At 47.1% G+C, this 15,624-nt stretch overlaps 1 protein-coding gene across 2 annotated transcripts in view; it reads left to right on the top strand.

Moving 5' to 3' along the window:
- Window positions 1–15,624, top strand: part of LOC126519083 (sulfate transporter-like) — a 138,734-nt gene that overhangs the window by 60,886 nt on the left and 62,224 nt on the right. For both annotated transcript variants that reach the window (XM_055065264.2, XM_050168695.2), the window contains exons 6-8: window positions 383–538; window positions 3,737–3,819; window positions 13,118–13,265. In XM_055065264.2, coding sequence (XP_054921239.1) covers window positions 383–538; window positions 3,737–3,819; window positions 13,118–13,265 — 387 coding nt within the window. The remainder of the gene's footprint in view (window positions 1–382; window positions 539–3,736; window positions 3,820–13,117; window positions 13,266–15,624) is intronic.

The following is a 15,624-nucleotide window of genomic DNA, read 5'->3' on the forward strand; positions in this document are numbered from 1 at the left end:
GACAGGTCATGTAATGCGTAGATTAGATTACCGGTGGACCATTAGGGCTACAGAATAGGTGCCAAGAGAAGGGAAGCGCAGTCGACGACGGCAGAAAACTAGGTGGGGTAATGAAATTAAGAAATTCAGTGGCACTAGTTGGAATCAGCTGGCGCAGGACAGGGGAAATTGGAGATCGCAGGTACAGGCCTTGGTCGTGCAGTGGACATAAAATGGGCTGAGTATGGGGATGACCCATGTCCTGCACTGGTTCTCATGAGCTCCCGCCGTTCAAGATTTTCGCTTTGGATAGTTTTTGTTGACAATTTTTAAACAAGTACTCTTATGCTGGCGGTCTCACCTCTTTGCCTAGAGCTGGTTATGATACCAAGTTGTACTGCAGACGGTCTACCACGTGGCGAAGAATATTCCATACAGCAACCTCGCCACGGCACTGCTCTCTCTGGCCGCGTTTTTGGTACTCGTCGTCTCCAAGGGTGTCATCGCTCGCCAGATGAGACGTTTCACAGCGGTTCCCTTGCCGTCGGACTTAATTTTGGTGAGTCAGTGATTATACATTTATTAGCCAACGGTCCAAGTGGTTGATCTCAAGCATTTTAAGTTGATTCAATTTTGATGTGGCAAAAATAATTTTGTCCCAAATTAGAGGAAGCAAAATCAATTTTTTTTAAAGGGAGTATGTTTTGAAATGGCGCGCAAGAGGGTTTCGTATATTGTCTCAAGCAGTTTCATTGGCAAAGTTCGTGATTAATGGTTCTACTCTAGGAAAGAGGGCAGTTATCATTGCTTACTCTGCGGTGCCCAAGGAGAAAGCTGGTTCGCTCAGACTACCGACGCCTATGAAAATGGCCCCTATGGCGTATGTTGCCTTGGTGCGCCTGCGTTGTCTTGATAACTGGCATATTTCAATGTTGCGCGAATGTCTCCTAACGATATATGCGGTACGTTAGAGCACCCCTGAGGAACATCAACACTATACGGACGCATGATCATATCTTCGCTGGTGTTTGAAGCTGCCCTCATCTACTTGCGATATATAAGATATTTTCGCTTTATACAAGACATGAAATAAGGAGTAATATAGCAGTCTCTAAAGTTAACCTACCTATATAGCACAAAGCGGTGGACGTCAGCATATTACGTGCGCATACGATGAGAGCGAGAGAGATAGCAAAGAGAGGAAAGGCAGGGAGGTCAACCAGACGAGCGTCCGGTTTGCTAGCCTGCACTGGGGGAAGGGAACGGGGGAACCGAATGAGGAAAGCGGGATAGAGGGAACACTGTCTGTGCACGCAGCAAAGTGCTTGGAAATCAGTTAAGTCAAAGCAAGTGCTCCGTCGATACGTTAGGCTGCCGTCAATCTTGGTGGTTCATAGCTGGCGATGCACGTTGAAGTCACCAGTGAAGACGAAGGATCCGGTGGGCGTCAGCAGTACGTAGCAGTGCGTGGCAGTATATCTTTAAGCTAAACCCTAGTCGTTCTGACTTCAGTGCGAATATAGTGATGCGGGTGAGCGATGATGCTTACTCAAGAGTTGCAAGTGTTGAATTGAGAGCATCCAGCACCGGAGCCAAAGCATCATAAGAGACCGGAGCATCATAAGAGACCGAAGCATCATAACGACTTGCCGGTCTTCTTCGGGCAATTTTTCAGGAACCAGCGTTGCTCGCTCTACAGCCGTGCGCAGCTGTATCACTTCACGTGGCTCCGGCTCCGGCTGTGGCATCAGCTGCGGTATCGCCTCCGGCTGTGACATCTCCTCCGGCTGTGGCATCGGCTGTACTACCGACTGTGGCATTGGCTGCGGCATCAGCTGCGGCTGTGGCTGTGATTTCCGCTGTTGTTCTGGCTTCGGCTGTTGCTTTAGTAGTGAGGATCAAGTTGTATTGTTCTCCGCCATGGCCTTGTCAGATTTAGATGGAATCGCCCCAGGCCTAGGGGGCAGAGGAGGGGGTGTTGTCAGATGGGGCGTACTCTTCCTAGAGGTATCAGCGTTCTTTGAAGTCCGGCGTCGTCGGGAGCGTCGCTTTCTAACGGCGGCAACAGCTTCCCGACGAGACAAATGGTCTCGCGCCATCTGCTTCAAGATCGCCTTTTCCTTCTTCATTTTGGGGCAGTCCTTCGAGGAAGCATCATGGCACCCAAGGCAATCGAGAACCGTGGCTGCACAAGAGTCTGCAGCGTGAGCAAACTCTCGTGTTCTCGCACATGACACTCACATGTCCCAGCCTCATACATTTGCGGCATTGCAGTGGCCTTGGGATGAATGGTCGTACATGGTGTTTAAAGTGGCCCACCTTGACGTGCGAAGGGAGAGCCTCGCCCTTGAATATAATTTTCGCACAGCGGGATGTGCCAAGGCGATACACATGTGTTATGGCAACGCCATCAATGGCAGGTTTCACTATAACCGGCAAGTCGGCGCTGGAGATGGAGACGTCCACGTCGTAGATGACACCAGTAGTTGAACCGCTGTTTTCGGCGGAGCTTAACGCCACGTAGTTCTCTAACTTTAGTCAAATTTCTCAGCGCAGTCTCGTGTGTGACGTCGATAGCCAACACATTTTTTCGTGTGTTGACTCTAACGTCTGCTATCTGATTTGGCGCCCCCGCTTCAAGTTGCACCGAAACGGACTGTCTGTTGAGTCGTCTCAGGTTGTCGGTAGCGAGTTCTGGTACAAATAGAATCGTGCTTACTGCGATATTCTGAGTTGGTCCTACCGTTGGCGTGCTCGAAGACGTGGATGCCCTGTTGGTGTGTCTTCGTTTCGCCTTGCGGCTCCGCACAAGCTCGAAGGCGTCATCGGAGAAGTCCTCACTGCTTAGCGAGTAGACGCTGGTGTCATCGCCGTCGGTGTCGCTCTGGAGACCGGTCCGCTTCCTAGACGCAGCCGCCGCTGAAGTCGCCATTCCCGGCAGAGGCACGGGGACGTCAACTTGCATCCGCGCCACGAACCATGCCGGCTTTCCAAAGATGTACGCAGAAATAAGGAAAAAAAAACAGCTTCGCTAGAGAAATAGCGTTCTGGCTCGCAGACACTTCGTCTTGGTCCACGATGAGACTATCAACAATCATCTTAAGGACAGGTAAGAGTGCTAACAACAAAATGCGGGGGGAAAAGGTTTGATTTAGCACGACGAGAGTGTTGTTACGAGTCTGTGCCTCCTCGCCTGCGTTTTGTCGATGCTTCTGAGCGCATTTCATCGGGAGGAGATTTTACAGTTCCGGAAATAGCTTACACAACTGAGCATCTTCATTTAAATACCGATGACCTCTTCAAGTACACCTGCCTGCTTCTGGACGTCATGAAAGAAGTTGCCTCACACAAGCCTATGCCTAAAAATTAAAAAAAGCGAGCACGCAGCCGTGCGTTGTGTGACGAACAGTACAGTAGCTTTAAACTTCTTATAGCATCGTTAGTGTCATTGGTAGAGGGATAGCAAATACATCATTCTCGCATTTCTAGATTGACAGCCAGGCTACATGCGAACCAATAAGTTCAAGTGGCACACCATAGCGGAGTAGAAGCGCTTGAGACAACTGGAATACTTGAGTTGGAAATTAAGCAAATCTTACAAACAACACTACTGTTGTAAAAAGGTTTGCAAAAATAAGTTTTTCTTGCCTTATTATCGCTATTATTGCTCTATATTGAACATTTTGATGAAACAATTAGTTTCTTCCAGTATTTTATGTCTGTTCCTCAAACGCTCTAACACTACATTTTTTTTCAGGTGGCTGTTGCAACGGCGACATCTCATTTCCTCGAGCTGGACTCTAAACACAATGTGAAAGTGGTTGGACATATAGCCTCAGGGTGAGCTACATGCATTTTCTGCAATATATAGTGGATGGGGTTGCAATGTTTAGCGCGCATAGATAAAATGGAATCAGCAAATGCTTCACGTTGAATGAAGGCCATTTTCATAACGCCAAATGATGCTGGTGGGCAATACGGATCACAGAACACGTAGCTTCCATGTTCTGTGTGACCTATTCCAAACGGGAGAAAATGCCTTATTGAACAGACACTAAAAAGTGACTACGCACAATGAAAAGCAAGCATTACAAACAAGTTTGGTCAACCATTGCAAAGGCGTCCTTATACTCCTCTGGACACTGCCTTACGTTTGAATTTCCTTGGCTGACATTGAGCAACAACTCAAAGAACAATAAGATTTGGCAGAAGTCCTCTCACGATTACTGTCGACGACAATGCGCTTAGCATGCAATGTAGGGATGTACTGTAATGCTGAAGACAGCTTTATTTTGACGCCGTAGTAGTTATTGTGAGATTTTCATTGTTTTGGTTATATGCCACAGACGGTCTTCGGGATCAGCCCACTGTACTATGAAAAACGCTCACCAGGCTCAGCTATTACCATGACAACTGACGACGACCATATGACGATGTCGTAATGACGACGACTAAAATGACAATAAGGAATGACGTCGATGGAACGAGGAAGCCGGCATGACGACGACGGCATAAAGGCAACGGGATGACGATTCTGAAACGATGACGTTGGTAAAAAAAAATGATGGGGTTTAACGTGCCAAAACCACTTTCTGATTATGAGGCACGCCGTAGTGGAGGCCTCCGGAAATTTTGACCACCTGGGGTTCTTTCACGTGCACCTAAATCTAAGTACACGGGTGTTTTTCGCATTTCGCCCCCATCGAAATGCGGCCGCCGTGGCCGGGATTCGATCCCGCGACCTCGTGCTCAGCAGCCCAACACCATAGCCACTGAGCAACCACGGCGGGTCGATGACGTTGGTATAACAATGGCATTGTAGCAACCATGCCATGGAAATAATAGATGGTGACGAGTTTATGACGACAATGACGCAAGCAGGACTGTGTGACGATTACTCTATGTCAAAGATGACGTGTTGACCACACACCATGACGATGACGGTACGATAATCGGATGTCAAAACTGGAACGAAGGCGATGAAACGACCTCGATGGCATCAGGATGGCCGTATAATAACGATTACATGACGACCACTGTGTGGTGACGGCACAGAGACGACATTGGCATGTGAGCGACAGCACAATCACCACTGCATGTCGATAGTACGATTAAAATGTAGTGCCTAAAATGAAGAACGTCCATCGAACGATGAACACCGTGGGATGACGACGCCATGATCATAATGGAATGACATTCCTGAACTCATGACGTTCGAATGACGAAATCGTTAGGGCAACTGCATGCCGAGAGTCAATGGTCCGTGAACGTAGTTCGGCGGCACTGCCCCAGTAAAGTCAAGCGGACCATCTATGGAGCCTTCAAAATGAACAGGAATGCTGGGGCCATGCCTCGACGCTGTGGCCGTCACCACAACACCCTAATTGCACGTCTTCTTGTGACCGCATTTACCGTTCCTATAGCACTCATTTGACCGAGTAGCGCACAGAAACAAAATAACCCTATTTTCTTCTCGGTGACCGTGTAGCTCACGAATAAATTCTTTCTGACTGCGATTTCCAACCATTTGCACGGTTGCGGAGCGAACTGAAGAAATTCCTGTAGCGAAAAGTTGAAGGCCAGGGTGGTAGCGTGGCCTCACTACGCAAAGCCTGGAAAGGAGAGCAATGTTCCATTAACGATATATGTTGTGTGATATGGCCGGGCCCCGCGCACACTCAAGTTCAAGAAATGGCCACAGGGGCGAAAAAATCGACCGCGCGGCGCTGCTAATGAAACAAGCATAGCAGAAGCACTCAAGGGATACTCGAGTTAGTTTCAATATCTCCCGCTAGGGTCGCCGTAATAAGCGCAATTATTTCTTGCAAACTTTCTCCTAGAATTACCGAAGCATGTTTATTACATAAAAGAGGCCATTTAATTATCATTACTAAGTAGATATTGTACCTTTCATTAGTAAGTTTACTGTTTTTTGGCATCATAAACGCAAATAGCGTTCAGCATCGTCGATCTTCCACGTGACCTCTTGCCTGGATTTAAAATTTTTACCGGTATTTTCGAGTGCATGGCGACACGGATTCATTCGTTCGTACACTTAGACTGGTTGCTTCTTTGTTGCTAAAACTAGTTTATTGCGCTTCGATGTCTCCCGTTATTTAACTTGTGGTGAAGGGACGTGTTTGCAAGCGGACATGTAAGCCCGAAAGCTACGTTTCGGTCGTGAGCCATGCATCTGCATCGAAACGGGAACCGTATTCTGCAACTGAGGACAGCAGTACCGGTGAGTCGTTTAATATCGCTGCCTGAATCCTTATGTAATATTGCTCTCGTTAACGTACAGGTGGAGACAAGTTAACGAACTCGATGCTTCATTACATATGGGCAGTCAGGACCCTCCGTTGCTGTTTGAGAAATACTTTTAGTTGCGAATTCACGAAAGAGAAAGCGATATCGGAACGCGCGTCACATTTTTTATCTCGTTGTAGCCGTAGCCATGGGTGACAGAGTAGACTTATCAATGTATTTTTTTCGAGCCCGCCTGCAAGTTCTTTTGTCCACAGAACCGAATAACCCATTGATAAACTGAAGCTAAAGTTCCGAATGAATCACGCATGATAATTCACCTGTATTTCGTACCTGTTGGTTGCAAATGTTCTTGCTGTGCAGTTTGGTTTACCTGAGGACATTTATTTTTGTAGTAGTGAAGCGGTGCATAACGTTCATGCAGAAAAAGAATGCATCATTTCTCATAGCTTCATGTCTCTCATGCATTTGCTTTTGAAACCAGCAGTGTGACCACTTCTACTGCATAAATGAGCGCACAAATGTTCTTATTTGTGATCTTAATAATACTTAAGCTGTTGACATGCATTGTAGTTAGGCAGACATCTATTTTATGGAAAGTAGCAATATTTCTTTACCATGCTGCAAAGCACCCTAGAACAAACAGTGTACATTTTCATGTGCTCTGTAGTCACGAACCATTACAATGTATAGGTCATACCTTTTCGCATTTCATATTGCAAAATTGTGCTTATTCATTTTCTGATGCAGCCAAAATTTCTGTTCCAGACATGCAGTAATGAAGACGGCACCAGTATAAAGCAACAAACTCCGCGCACTAAAGAGAAGTTCCTGCCTGCTACAACAAGGTCATTGTGTGGACATTGACTGCTAACACAAGGTAAACAACACCTGGTTCAGAAATAAATATGCTTCATATATGCGGTATTGGCTTGCTAGTCTTTAGATACATGTAATATGTTTGTAGCAGATGATATGAATGTTTGTTCGTATTTACAGTTCAGTATAATTGGTTCGAACATAAGAGAAAACGCTACATGACTTTGGATATTCTCTGCTGTATCTCATGTGTCACTGTTCTGCCCCAACAGAGTCTGAGCCAAGCACATCTTGGTCATGATGGTAGCCCCCATCTACACCAACAGGAAGGGGCTGAAGCCGAATTCGCAAGGCTTTACATCATGAACAAAGAAGTCGTTCTAGAAGTATTTGGATGAGATATCAAGTCTAAAGACGACTGTGTCAAGAGTGAAAAAAGCCTCTGCTATCATTCCACCAGCACATATATTGGCCGAGTCATCCAGGTACCTCAACAACAAAAATTATGTGTCTTTAGATGTACCCGCAACCTTTGAACAAGCACAGATGACGCTGGCCAGAAGAGTTCCGCCAGCTTGCCCTTCCTTAATGATCTTCCTGGCCTTGCCAAATACCATTTGTGCCAAGTATAATTTTTTCCAATGAATGCAAGCTTTTTCATTCCACATTCTTACTAAAGATCATTCCTCTTCCTCATCTAAACATTAAAGGTAAATCAATTCTTTGCTCATACTTAATACCAGTCACTGTCTAGTAGCATAGCATGTGTGTAGCAGTAATTTCTAGTGTACGTTGCCATGTGCAATTCCTCTCCTGAAATAGCTGATGCGGCATTGGCGTGTGTCTTTCATTAACATTTGCACTTTTTGCTATGTAGCATTAAACTTTTCTTAGTGTTTTTGGCTTTCAGTGTTGGCAAGGTAGAGTGACTTCTGTCTTTAATGCAAGCTTTCTCATTCCTATACCTAATTCGTAGTCCCGTTCAGAATTGGTATTGCTCGACTGCCTTTGTTTTTGCGCCTGCTACATTGAAGTGATCTATTGCGGAATTTTGTTTTGCTGCTCTCCTACTTGGTACTCGTCACCATGTTACGTTTCTCGTATGTGGGAGCCTGGACAGTTGCATTGGGAAACAGTCTCTCGAGGTAAGCACCTGCTCCTGCAGTCAGCGCAGCCAGATAGACTCCGAATTTACACACACCCTGATTGGTGCTCCCCATTCCGTCCTTTCCTGCTGCTGCTGTGTGCAAATTTTGCTTGTGGCCTTCCTCAGCCATTATTTGGCGTCATCGGAGAATATCATACGTGATTACATGGTCCGAAGTGTGTGAAGTTGATATTCACATGGGTGGAAATACCTGAAAAAGTGTCTGCAAAATGGGGATGCCCACAAGACCGACGACGCCCATATTTGGAGAATCTGACGCACCAAGTGGGAGTTACATATTAGGTGCACGCGAAAGAAGAAAAGGAAATGTGCAGGTTACAAAGGAGGTAACGCTGAAATGCCGGGTACTTCATGTCGCTATTTTGGCTGCGGCAGCAGCTGCTTGCGTGACCCGATTGTTATGCAATGCAAGTTGCTCATCTTCAGCGGCGACTGTCAGTGCAAACAGGTAAGACACACTGTCCTATCTGCTTGCGCCACTGGTTCTCACTCGTTACTAGACTGCCATGTGCGACGACGGCAAGCACTGTGCCTGAAGTTGGATGGCTGAATGTTCTGTAAGCGACCTAGAGTGCGTGAATACTCACTCACTGTTGTCATGTGGATCTTAGCCAATGTACGGTGTATTGTCTTAATCTTATGCGGTGATTGAATGCCGAGTCTCATTTGCTTATGGTTGCCATGTTATGTTTCTTGGATGTGACGATCTGGTCAGCTGCATTCGGCAACAGTCTCGCGAGGCAACCATCTGCTCCTGCAGTCCACACAGCGACAATGACTCCCAGTTTACACACACCGTAATTGGTGCTCCCCGTTCGACCTTTCATGCTGCAGCAGTGGGAAAATTATGCTTGTGGGCCTTCATCAGACGTGATGTGGCATGAACGGAAACCAGCACACGTGATTACATGATCCGAAGTGTATGAAGTTGATAGCCACATGGGTGGAAAGGCCTCTGCAAAAGTGGCTGCAAAATGGTGATGCCCACAAAAGCGACCATGCCCATATTGAGAATGTGAGGCGCCAAGTGCGAGTTACACATTAGCGGCACGCGAAAGAACAAAAAGAAACGTGCTGGTCGGAAAGAACATAACGCTAAAATGCCGGGTAGTCCATGTCGCTTTGCTGGCTGCGGCAGCAGATTCCTGCGCCACCTGGTTGCTTCGCAATGTAAGTTACGGCGACTGTCGATGCAAACAGGTGGGGCACTGTCCATTTTGCTTGCGCTGCTGATTGTCGCTCGTTACCAGACCGCCATGTGCGACAACTTAAGTGAGCTTCTCAGCGTATCTCGAGATGCAAATTTTATTTCTGCTCTTGTACGAGAAGGTGCACTGCTTTTCTTCTGCCAATAAATTCGCACTTCCTGTTCACTCACTTGTGGTTTGTTTGTATGGGCGTCAGTAGAGGCTCTTTGGTCTCCTGGCAATTAGGACGCACCAGCTACGCGGCAGCCTAGGCCATGAGGCATGCCGCATAGGCAACAGGGCGAGCTCCGCGCGTACCAGCGCACGCGACCGGCGCAAAACGGCCATTTTGGACGTTGCTCTAAAAAAAAAAGACCACTTCCGCTTCCTGGTTGAGCATCACCATCTGGCATTCGCCCCGCTAAGTACCATGCGCTGCCGCTGCTTATTTTCGTACCACTGCCGAAGGTACAGTTTCCCTTCACTAAAGTTGGTTCTTTATTCCACGATATGGCTATGTATCGGAGAATAATCAGTGTATAGAAACTTTCTTATTATTGTTGCGAGATCGTCAAATGGCCCATTGAAGGAAACAGCCGGTGTATGTTATCCTTACGTGCCAGAAACGGCGCCTAAATTCCCACTGGCTGCGACGCCATGCCACAAGTGCGCCTCGATAGAGCAGAGCGGGCATAAGGATAGATATGGCGCAAGGTGCAGTGTCAGGAGAGGGGGCATCGCCGCGACGCCACGTCATCCTCCCTCTCGGAAGTCTGTGTTATCCGCGCGTTCCTTGTCCACGCAAGCTCTCGCCTGCCTTCTAGCTCCACCCTGGTAAAGTGAAATGAAAAGGCGCCAAGCCTAGATAGCAGGCCTGTGTACTCCGGTTTATTACGTCGTGCTCCTGTACTGGGATTTCCATTGCCGAACCCGGCGTTACGAAAGCGGTGACGTCAAAATCACAGCGGTTTACTCGGAAGCGTTCCCTATAGATTCGATGGAAGTCGAACGCGGTAGTATGACGTCACTGTTAGAAGTGTACCGGCCCTCTATCTAACAAGCGTTGGCCAAGCGTTTGAACGCGCTCGCTTGCCCGCACGGAGTTTATAATTCGAAGGATATTTTAGCGGCTTCCAAATGGACAATTTTTTTTTTGCATTCACAACTCAGAAGAATTGCTTAGGTGTCCTTGGATTCTTATTTTTTGAGAATGCGAGCAGAAATATAAAGCGAGACTTTCGTTACCATACTGAAGGTGCATCGTGCGACTATTGTACATGTGGTGCGCCAAGGGTTTACAATTGCCAAGTCCAAATATACGGTGCGATTTATCGCATATGTGCACTTTCGCACCAACAACTAAGAGTGACAAAACAAAAAAGTGCCTTATTAAAACATATCAATGTATAAATCCCCACTAGTCATCCGAGAGGAAGAGAAACAGCTGTTCCAGCAAAGCAATGCGTCTTTGAGGCATTATTTCAAGAAATTGCAGGGCTATAAAAACGCGTACAAAAGAAGAACGTGTGCGACGGACAGGCGCTAACCTCCAACTAAAGTTTATTTGAGGAAATAGGGTTTATATCGATGAAAAAAGAACTAACAGTACCACCGTGACGTCAAGCCCTCTCTACCGCATGATTATTTACACATCGATGCATTTTGTCATTGCCACACCTAGGAACCGATGTTAGGTCCTCTACAACAATGTGTCAGTCAGCGAGCGGAAAACCTGAGAACTGTTCGGGTTCATGGTAGGAACCGAAGAAACTCTTTCTCTTTTTCCGTTTCTTTCTAATCTCGCAGCTCACATAACGAGGCACGAAAAAAACGTACCGGAGCGCGCCATATAAAAAAAAAAAACAGCCGAGGAAGATGACGATGGCTGTTAGAGGGCTCCTTCCTTCTAGAAGGAAAGCAGAGGTGCAGCGGTGTTCAAGAAACATCCTTTCATGCTAGGCGATCGGGTAGATCCGTCGTTTCAGCGGTTGTAATGTCGTAGAAAGTGGACGATGATGGCGAGGTTCCTAGGTAGGCTAGTTTGACCCTATGTATTGCCGCGAATTCTTCGAGTTCATTGATGTCGTTGGTCACAGTTTTTTCTGTCTGCTTGAGTACCCTGAAAACGTAGCTCGCTGTAGGCCTCTCTCTGCTGAAAAGAAGATTACCTGAGGACGCAGCCCTACTAGGACAAGGACGCAAGCGTGCAAACAGGAAGCGGAAGTGTTGAACATAGCTGCATAGGACGTGCCAACAGTAGCTGGTGCGGAAAATTCACCAGGAAACCGCGATGTTGTGCTGTAGACCAGCTCCGCAACCATGCAGTCACAGTCCTTCTTGAAAGAGGAGCGCACGTACGCCTAGCACGATGGGAGGAAGGTCTTCAGCCCAAGAAGACAGAGACTGGCGGGCCATGAAGGCGGCTTTAAGTTGACGGTGAATGCATTTAACCATTCCATTTGACGATGGGTGATACGCGGTAGTATGGATATGGCGGACGCCAAGCAAGCGCGTGAGTTCTCGGAAGACGTCACATTGGAGGTCTCAGTCGCGATCGGTCGCAAGAACGCTGGGGCATCCGAAGCTCGAGATCCGGCCTCTGACAAACACGGAAGGCACTGTATATGCTGTTATGCCAGTGAGAAGAAATGCTTCGGGCCAGCGGATATAACGGTCTACACAAGTCAGCACGTAGCGAGCACCTCGGAATGGTGGCGGAAGGCCAACGATGTTGATATGAATGTGATCAGACTGGGCGTCGGGTTAACGAAAGGACTGAGTTAGCGAGTTACTGCGTATTGTCGTCTGTAGTGGCACCCCTCTGGTGCATCCCATACATTTTGCGCCAGTGCGTCTTACCACCGATGCATCTAGTGACCATGCTTTACGACAGTTCCAGCTCAACTCCTGGCGCTCGCTTAGCCTTTTCTTCCAGAAGGTCAAGCCTGCAGAAGCACGCTACAGCACTTTCGGTCGCGAGCCGATTGTGGTATATTTGGGCGTTCGACATTTCTGACACCTGCTGCAAGGAACAAGCTTTCACATCCTCACGAATCCCAACGCCTTGAGGTTCGATTTTTGCGGCAATCACAACTCTTATACAGCACGAGTAATACGGCACCTCAATTTAATCTCCGAGTTCACCAACGCAGCCGCAAATGGCTACTCCCATTCCGACGCAAAATCCGCGGCCACACTTCGAAGAAATTGCCGTGGCGCAGCGTTTAGACGTCGACGTCAGTGACCTGCGGTCCTCTGCTACTTCATTAACGCTATCCGACGTGCACCTTCCATTTTCTTCAGGCGCTATCACATGAGACGTGTCAAGGGGTCGAACAAGCCCGTTGATTCCTTTTCGACTCCGCCATCAGGTATTTCGCAGGCTACACGGCACTAGTCAACCGGGACCTCTTGCCACCCAGCGTCTAATTACTTCCCGGTTTGTGTGGCTAAGTGACTCTTAATCGATGCTGCAGTTCTGAAATTTCAGCATATGCTTTAATACATCTCATAAATATTTCGGTTACTCAATCAGAATCTTTAATTATCCAAGACATTGCAGTCATTTTTGTGTGTAATGTGTGCCGCTTCAATTATTCTACCTGAAAACGTATAATTGATCTGCCTTCCAAAGGTAATATTTTAAATTGTTTTCGTGGTAAATCAGAATGGCGTTTAAATACGGAATAATGTGTTCCAGGTTTCCTAAGCCAACAGCGCCAACATTAGACGGCTGGGCATCGCTGCTACCCGACGCAGTGGCAATCGCCGTCGTACAGTTTGTGTCCTCGTTCTCGATAGCCGAACTCTTCGGCCGAAAGCAACGCCTCAAGACGGATGCAAGTCAGGTACATGCCTCACTATTGACTGTGAAAACCGTAAGGCACCTATCTGCTGTGACAACGTCTCTAATAACGAGTAGTCTACTGCAGGTCTTGGAACAACATATTAGTTAGCAATGATTGAGCCCACTCCGTGCCAACTTTTATTTTTCTGCAAACCACCAAAATTGTCACTTTATTTAATAACTGGTTCACTCTGAACAGCTTCGATTGTTGAAATATTAACAGTTTTTTGTCTTATTTTTTATCCCTATTAAGGTTAACATTATTTTCATGTTTCTGAGTCACAAAGAGGCAGTGCCACAAAAACTGTCTATACGAAGTTTGAAATTCTTTGGTGCATATGGCAAATGCGCTTTCGTTGCCTTCCTTGCCTTATTGCTGGCGCGCCGAAGAAATACAATTGCTGATCTGCCAGCGACAAAGCGTTTCCGTCGAGCTGCGTCCACACGAGTTCACCAGTCAATGAATTATTCCATTGATCAATAGCAACATTCTTTGGCGAGCTCCCCTGCCCCGTCACGCGAAAAGCATAATGCTTTGTATCAGCACAAAAATGCGTAATCTCCAATGTTCAGACGTTTAATCGTTATGATAGCGTAAATGCAGATTATTAGAAGCTTTTAAGTGATACGGAAGAATATAAAGCAAAAAGAAAAAAAAACGAGAGGGAATACCCATACAGATATATAGGCTCCTTAGAAAATGCAAGGCGAAGCTTGGGGTATCGGTGGCCCATCTGAAATTTGGGGTTGGGCCAACTTTAAATGTGTGGGCAGACCAACTTGAAATTTGTGTGTGGGTGAGCCAACTTGAATTTTTTTGGTTCGCATTCATCAAAATCAAGTCATATAGCAGTAATTTATTCTGTGATATTTGCTTGCAAGCAGGCTCAGAGCTGTTTGGTTGCGCGGTGTACGCAGTTTTTAGTGACAATTATTGAATTTCTGTTTAAAATTGATCCTGATTGTTCCTTATAGTTAGCTGCCCTTTATTCACTAGTCGGTATATGTGCGGTATGTAATTATTCTGAAATAGGTATTCCTGCTATAAACGCACGCGTCTGTGCTTCACTATTCGATATTCGGTTCTTACTGTTCGTATTCGAAAACAATATCGATATTAAAGCTCCTCTAATATTTACGTGTCTGTAAAGGAATCCTTGAGTCCTTTGATTTCAAGTGCTTGAAGGAAAGGACGTGCCAAACGAGACAACTTAGTTTTTATCGCCACTCAGTTTGCGTTGCGTTGAAGCGATGGACAGCACGAAGTTCACTTCGCCCGCCGCTGCTGCCGCGCTTGCTCGCGCCAGTGTTTTGACAGCGAGCGTCCGCGGTCATCGAGTGTGCCAGGTTCATGTTTTCATGCGCGCGCTGACAGCATGATTGTTATTTCAGTTCGTAAGCGAACGATTCTAGTTTGTAAGACCAATAAAATGACTATCCTTAGTTAGTATACATCTCTACTAATTGGCTATCGCAATCGATACTGCGCCACCAGGGCGAAACGGCGACTTTTATTGCGAAAGCAGTACTGCTCGCACTTTCGGCCCATCGGTGGTCGTGGCGCCTCCTTACACAGCTGCGCGTCACGTGACCGTGTGACGTCACGCCAGACCGAGAGACGGAGCCGCAGCTCGCGGCATCGATGGTGGAGGGGAAGCCTTGCGCGCCGCTGCTGCGGCGCTACCGAGAGAGGGCGCTCGCTGGTGTGACGTCATGCTAGGAGGATAATGGGGCTACAGCTCGGCTCCTCGCAGTGGTCGGCGCGCTGCCTTGCGCTATGTTGGATGATGTATAGCCATAAGTTTAACAAAGGCAACCATGTCCACACCATCAGCCGAACCAAGGCGCAGCCAAAGGTATTGCTTTCGCAATCTTCCAGGCTTAACCAAGCTAAGCCTTTAGTCAATTGTTTTTAATGTGTTTGGGCCTGCTCAGAGAAAAACAATGGCGTCTGCACGGAGAATGAACCGCTAGAAGCACAAGCCCGTCGGTACGAAGATCGAATATATTTTTATGTTGCGAGAGCTTGCGAAGGAATGCGACCATAGTAGCAGGCGTGCCGTTATGCAGCTAGTGCGACCGGCGGCACAGTCGCTAAAGCGAATACAGGAAAGAAGCATCCGTGTCAGGAAATCGCCCGTGTCGCCGCAGGAAAGTACATGTTCAAAGCCAGGACGATTCTGTGAGAGGCGATGAGGCGAAAAGTAGCCATAGAGTAGAAAAACGGCAACGAAAGCCGCTGGATTTGTGTGTAATAAGTACTGACCATTCTCGACTATTGCTGAAATAAGATAGGACATTGAGTTGGGAGCTGCAAACAACACGAAGATACAGGCTACTGCGCTAAATTTCTTTACTAG

Source organism: Dermacentor andersoni, chromosome 10 (genome assembly GCF_023375885.2).
Source record: "Dermacentor andersoni chromosome 10, qqDerAnde1_hic_scaffold, whole genome shotgun sequence".
Classification (NCBI taxonomy): domain Eukaryota; kingdom Metazoa; phylum Arthropoda; class Arachnida; order Ixodida; family Ixodidae; genus Dermacentor; species Dermacentor andersoni.